This window comes from Pundamilia nyererei, unplaced genomic scaffold, assembly GCF_000239375.1.
Source record: "Pundamilia nyererei isolate P.nyererei 1_Seehausen unplaced genomic scaffold, PunNye1.0 scaffold00189, whole genome shotgun sequence".
NCBI classification, from domain to species: Eukaryota; Metazoa; Chordata; class Actinopteri; order Cichliformes; family Cichlidae; genus Pundamilia; species Pundamilia nyererei.
The window spans coordinates 688380-695700 of NW_005187590.1; the positions used below are offsets into that span (position 1 = coordinate 688380).

The window sequence follows — 7321 nt, forward strand, 5'->3', positions numbered from 1 at the left end:
CGATAGCAGTGGGAAGGAACGACCTCCTGTAACATTCCCTCAGGCAGCAAGGTTGAAGGAACATGTTGCTGCAACTGCTCTTCAGATTGTCCAGTGTGTTATGGAGTGGGTGGGAGTCATTGTCCATGATTGCCAGCACTCTTCCCAGCATTTTGTTACTGATCACCACCTCCAGGGTGGCAAGCTTCATGCTAGCAACAGACTCAGCCTTCCTGATGACTTTGTTCAGTCTTTTTGTGTCCTTCTCTTTGATGCCCGCACCTCAGCACACCCCAGCAAAGAAGATGGTGCTCCCAACAACAGACTGATAAAACGTATAGAGCAGCTTGCCGCATAAGGATCTGAGCCTTCATAGGAAGTAAAATCAGCTCAAACCCTTTTTGTAGGCAGCTTCTGTGTTGGCAGACGACTCCAGCTTGTGATCCAGATGAACTCCAGGATACTTGTAGGATGTGACTATTTCGACGTCAGTCTCACCAATGCAGGATCTGTTTCTGCAGAAGTCCTCCATCAGCTCCTTTGTTTTGGCCACATTCATCTGCAGGTGGCTCACCTCACACCACCTCACGATTGATCAGTCCTCTGTACTTCTCTTCCCTTCCCATGCCCACACTTCCAATAATGGCCGTGTCATCAGAGAATTTCTGGAGGAGACAAGTGTCTGTGATGTACTTGAAGTCGGCCCTATAGATGGTGAAGAGGAAAGGGGACAGAACAGTTCCCTGGAGTGCTCCAATATTGCTGTTCAGACTCTGCAGCTCTGCAGTCTCACAAACTGTGGTCTGCCTGTCAGGTAGTCGCTGATCCACTGGACCAGTGGAGCCTCTACCTGCATGTCCTCCAACTTCTCTCTCAGCAGCCCAGGCTAGATGGTGTTGAAGGCACTAGAGAAGTCAAAGAACATTATCCGAACTGTGGTGTTGTGTCTGTTGAGGGAGGAATACGCTCTCTGCTGCAGATGTATCACTGCATTGTCCACCCCTTAAGTGGGGCTGGTATGCAAACTGCAGAGGGTCTTGTGACTTGCTCACCAGGGGTCTGAGGTTTTCCAGGATAAGTCTCACCAAAACCTTCATAATATGAGAGGTTAGTGCTACAGGCCTGTAGTCATTTAGTGCTGCTGGATGATTCTTCTCATGCACTGGGACCAGGCACAATGTTTTCCATAGCACTGGGACTTTCTGGAGGCACAGGCCTTCAGCACTGTGGGTCTAATGCTGTGCAGGTCCTGCTGCTTTCACCTGTCTGAGCCTCTCCAGGTGTGATATGCAGGTTGATCCATCTTCCCGGTGCGATGAGTAATCTGTGGGAACACTTGATTATTGAGTGCAGTTGCTGTGATGGGATAGTTAAGAGGAATGAGTGGAAGGCAAAGCTCACTGACGAAATCGAAGTCGATTAAGCTCTGCTCAGTGCCCAAATCTATGAGCGCATTCAATGAGTGAGACACACGGGGCAAGCTAATAGTCACAGGGAGCATTAGACAGGGCTTAGAGCTAACCGTGGATCCGCCTACCCGTATCCCCATACCTCGTACCTTTTCCTTTCTTCAGAAGTAACTGCCAAAGGAGCTGGACCGGAACGAGAAATGGGAGCGGAAAGGAAGAAAGATCACTAGGTTCAGTAGTTCCTCTCAACCAAATCCTTGAATGTGGCCAGCTCATCACAGGAAGCCAGGTGGTCCTGCATCTGATCATTCAGGGTATGATGGAAAACCCCACGGTGCAAAAATCAATAATAAATTCTGCTGTACTGCGTTTCCCTGCCTGAGATTTAATTTAATTTAATTTAATCTCTTTGCCGCACTGCCCTCAAAAGCAAGATGAGAAAAGGTCTTTTTAAACTCACCCAGAATAGCATCATACGGACACATGGAAACTGGACAGAACGTGAGAAACACTTCAGCCTAAGCCAGTGCTCCTCCCCTGGTTCAGCACACAACCAGCTCGGGGTGAGTTGCAGTTTGTCATTCCCAAATGTTGGGTAAGATCTCATCCTGCTTACCCCCAATAGATTTACATTGTTCAGTTAGATGTTGTAGAACCTGTTCATATTGTCCTAATTACACACCTTGCTTGGCAATTGCAGAGCGAACCGGGTCTGTTGGGTCCATGGCTTGACCAGTCTGTACTGTCACAGGGCAGCCCAGAGGCCTGCGCAACTAAAAGGACCCAAAAGCAGGCTCAGTAAACTCAGCGATCAAATCACACATGTTTTATTCAGTGAGAAGAACTCCAAGTGAGAAGACACCCAAATCCACAATAACCCAACATGACCTATCACAAATATTTACACGACTGTACATAAGAATTGGGAAGTGGCGAGGAATAGACATAGGGAAGGCTTGAAACTTGAAAAAGGCACAGAAGACAGGTTTGTTAACAGTCATTTAACATGAAGTTAACTAGTTAAGTTAGTTAAGTTTTTTTTTTTAAAGCAGCTTGACTGCTTTGGTAGATGGGAGAGAAGTTTCAGCTTAGAGTGTGTTTGTGAATAAATTAATGTTACAAAATAAGAAACATCTTAACTGCTGCGCACAACAGCTCAGTAGTGGACCTATAGACCTGGCATCTGTTCTGAACCTGCTGTTATTGTTTTAACACCAACTCAGCTCCACCTCTGTGCTGAGGCTGCACAGTAACCTTTCGGGAGGTCACAGCAAGTTCTCTATGCTGCGGTCAGCTCCACACTTTGACTGTGTTCATAGTGGATGACAGCAGGCTCCTGCTGCATGCTGGATGGGGTCGGCATTGATCTGATGACCCAGAGTGCATACTGCTGACAGGCAGTGAGGGAGAGCAGCTGAGTCAGGGATAGACTGTATGGGCTCAACTGATGGGCTGAGCTGTGGATTTGCTAAAGGTTAATTTTTTTATACAGAGAAACACCAGTGCACACGTTTATTACCTTGTAGGAAATACAACAGAACTTTCCAAAGAAACATCTTTAGAGTAAAAAAAAAAGCCTGTTTGCTAGAAATGTCCTCTTGCTTAGAGCACCTCTCAAATGATCACTTACATGAGATGAGAATAGCTAATTAATGTCTCTGTATGATTTACAGCACAAAATGAATGCCAGTCCTGTAATGTAGTACACAAGCCACAGTTAAAAACAGTCACACGGCGCTTTATAACAAAAATGATGATCAATTTAGAATCCCCAGTTAACTTGGTATATGTTATAAGCATATGTTAGGACTGTGGGAGGAAGCCAGAGCACCCACACAGACACAGTACATTAATGTACATTAAAACTCCACAAAAAAAGGCCAGAGTCAACAAGGAGATTCAAACCTTTCAATGGTGTAAGATTACTAAACTTCTGCACCGTCCTCTACTGTGATTTCACTGAACAAAAACCTTAAACCATAAAAAATCAGTAGCAACTATTGAGCATTTACATTTAAGTGCCTGATTAACAGAATGTAAACAGATGATAAAACTGAAATTATGTTTCTTTCCGGAACACTTCTTTGTCATTGTTATTTCAAAGAGTGTTTTGAGGTCTATTAAGTGAATCACACAACATGTTGATGTGCTTTTACAAATCTGGTCTTTTCTCTGCTGTTGATTTCAAAAAAACTTTCAAAAACCTGTCACTTTTTATTATCTTTCACTTCAATCTCTTTGAACTAGGAGCTAAATGAGGAGCTATTTGTAGCTGATATAATGAGGAGTTTCAGAAATTTCAGACAACTTGTACAAGTATTCTAGCATCGCTATGGATAGAAATTTCCTACCCAACCTAGCACCACTGATTAAAAGTGGGCCGTGAGGTCAGTTCATGGTCATTAATATGTTAGTGACCACTAACCATTGATCAGTGACCATTGATCAATGGCCATGGGCGCCATTGACAGAGAGGATGCAGTCACTGCATTGGGAGATGGTGAAAGATGCACCCTTTGGCCCCCTCTGCGATTCAGAGACGGTCTTTCCCTTTTCATATAAATGGCCTCAACCAGCATTCCTCCCTGTCAAGGATGTGTGCATCCTCGTCATTGACAGAGCAGTCACAGAGCTGTAAGTGAAAATTGACTGCAGATTCCTGGACTGATGAGTTAGATCTTCTGTGGTCTGATGTGACGCCTTCATATTATTTATCAGAGTAATTTGTCGTTGTTTGAATCAAAAGACTCTTCTGTCAGCTTAAGCAGAGTTTATTCGCATGACTGTGGCAGTGGTCAATGCAATTAGATAGTTAATGGATAAAGGCATTTCATGCATCTCATACTGGACTTTCGTATGGTCTTCACATTTTTGTATTTTCTGTTTAAACTTATTCTGTAACACAATAAGTTTTTAGCATTTCATATCTTATAATATGGTATTTGAGCACATCTACAAGTGACTGAAGTGATTGCTGCGACACTGAAATTCTGTTTTGTGAATAATAAAGACAGGTTTGACAATATAACATCTACAATGTAACAGTAGGTTTTGTAGAGAAGTATAAGAACTTAATGTTTTTTGTCCTCTGTTTACAGCGCTGCTGTATGCCACCATTTTTGGTAACGTCACCACCATCTTCCAGCAGATGTATGCCAACACCAACAGGTACCATGAGATGCTCAACAGTGTGAGAGACTTCCTCAAGCTCTACCAGGTCCCTAAAGGCCTGAGTGAGCGTGTGATGGACTACATTGTGTCCACCTGGTCCATGTCAAGAGGCATTGATACTGACAAGGTAAGAATTCAGTCCAAATCATTGTGTTATTGGAAGTGAAACAGCTGGTTGTGGTTGTATCTTTATTTATTATGAATTTTTTGTTTCTATACAGTTATAGCTACAGTTTTAGCAGTAGCATCACTGCCCAACCAAACTGAAACCAGAATTCTTAAATTTTTAAGTTAGTTTTGAAAAAATGGAACCATTCATACTCTTCTGCACAAATAAATCACAATATATTTCCATGAAGAGGCTGCTACGAAAACTGCAACCACTAAATACCTGCAAAGAGCAAGACAAGTCCTGAGCAGTCAGCTGAATGGAATGAACAAGATCTGGGCAATCGACACTTATGCCCCACTGGCCACCGGATACCTTGCTGGAATAATAATATGGCCAAAGGAGGACATAGAAGCCACTGACATCAAGACAACAAAGCTGATTACCATGCATGGAGGGTATAAACCCTAAATCGAGCATCTTGAGACTGTATCCTAAAGAGAAGGAAGGAGGCCAAGTACTAGTTAGTGTCTTTGTTGTCCAGGATAAAACAACAAAGATCCATGAATACATCAGGAAGGTGCCACAGCCAATCCTGTACTTAGTCAATACTTCAGGCAGTCATGACCAAAAGGTTTGGCAGTGGAACAATGTTTATTCCATGTGCAACTTCAGTTTTTATTGATATTAGTTTTTAAATGTTTTGATGATACAGTGAAAAACAATCTCAAGGATTTCATAAGTTTCAAAAGTTGCTGGTGAACTGCTGGTGAACAGTAAGTAGAATGTAGTTCATCAGCATGGAAATGAAGCATAAAAAGGGCAGCATCATTATGTCTGCATTAACTGTATTTCTGTTTTCACGTCAGCTTAGGAAATCCTGAATGTAACTACTGATGACATTTTAGCAATGATCATTATTTATCTGGCTCTGTGTGACGTCACCTTGGTCTAACTCTGTTTGCAGGTGCTGCAGATTTGTCCAAAGGACATGCGAGCAGACATCTGTGTCCACCTCAACAGGAAGGTGTTTAAGGAACACCCAGCATTTCGCCTGGCCAGTGATGGCTGCCTGCGGGCTCTGGCCATGGAGTTTCAGACCATCCACAGTGCCCCTGGTGACCTTATCTATCATGCTGGAGAGAGCGTGGACAGCCTTTGCTTCGTCGTGTCAGGATCGCTGGAGGTCATCCAGGACGATGAGGTGGTGGCCATTTTAGGTGAGGGTCTTCAGTTAGAGAATAAGGCTAAGATTGTTAAAAAATGAAGCTTTAGTCTTTTTAAAAGACAGTGTGACAGTGGGAAGGAAAAACTTGCTTTTAAGCAGGAAGAAACCTGTAGCAGAACCCAGCTCATGAAGGGGCAGCCATCTGCCGCGACCATAGGGGATGAGAGTGGGGAAGACCGGACAAAAGACATGCTGTTTGAAGAGAGGCAGCAATTAATGGTATCTAAGTAGCCTAGAGCTACTGCAGCATAACTAAGGGAGGATTCATGTTCACCTGATCTAGTCCTAACTTTATGATTTGTCAAAAATAGCTCTCCATTTCTAGTTCTCATCCCCTACTCTTTCTGCAGTATTTTGGATCAACGGAAGGCTTTTAAAGGAGTCTTTAGGACAGCCTGATAATAATGAATTCCAGTAGTCAAGAAGTCTAACCTTGCCTGACCTCGTTTTTCAGGATCACCCTGAGAAAAGATGTTTCTAATTTAGAAACATTGTGTATATGAAAGAAAGGAATCCTAAATGTTAATTTAATATGCAAATTGCAGGTCATATCCTGTTCAAAAATTCAAAGATATTTAGGAGTTTTAGTTTTATATGAATTTAGAAGCATTAGAGATCATCCAGCCCTTTGTGTCTTAAGGCAGTCCTATAGTTTAACTAATTGATGTGTATCATCTGGTTTGTGGCTAGATAAAGCTGGGTACCTGCATAGGAGTGAAAATGTATGCTATGCCTTTTATTGATATTGCGTAAGAGAACAATATATAATGGAAACAGAATTGATCCTAGCACAGATAGGAAAAAAACTCCATTCCTCTTCAGATGATAAGTTAGCTGTTTTACCACTACTCTTTCACAATTTTTTTAGATAAAAGGAAGGTTGGAAGTTGGCCTATAATTAGGCAAATGAGCTAATTATAGGCTAATTTGTGAGCTAATTATATTACACCTTCCCCATTGCCGAGTAACTAATTTGTACATTTCTTATAGCCCATTTGTTGAAACAAAAATGATTTATTGTCCATTGTACGCTCTCATAGTAGTGCTATTAACCCTCCACACTATGTGGACCAAATATAAATAACAGATCAATGGTGTCTTTCAAACGCTATTGCTTCTAGTTAGACACACACACTTGGCAGATTATTTGTTACTTTCTGCATGATGAGAACGAAGGCTGTCTAAAATCGATTAGTTCTGGTGGGTTGCCACGTGGCCAGCGGCTGAGTTGAATCAGTTCAGGTGGGCAGCCCCATGGCCAGCAGCTGAGATGAATGAGTTCAGTAGGACTGCACCGTTGCCAGCAGCTGAGATGAATCAGTTCAGTCGGGCAGCCCCATGGCCAACAGCAGCGCTAGAGCCAATCCAGAGGACGGCCCGCATAGAAAATGGCAGTGACACAGGGCAAGCTGTGAATGGAGGCTG

The 7321-nt window shown here is 42.8% G+C and overlaps 1 protein-coding gene across 1 annotated transcript in view; it reads left to right on the forward strand.

The window, feature by feature from the left end:
* LOC102210375 (potassium voltage-gated channel subfamily H member 1-like) overlaps positions 1-7321 on the forward strand; it is a 110264-nt gene that overhangs the window by 51023 nt on the left and 51920 nt on the right. Inside the window, exons 7-8 of the mRNA XM_005747141.1 lie at positions 4487-4686; positions 5636-5888. Coding sequence (XP_005747198.1) covers positions 4487-4686; positions 5636-5888 — 453 coding nt within the window. The remainder of the gene's footprint in view (positions 1-4486; positions 4687-5635; positions 5889-7321) is intronic.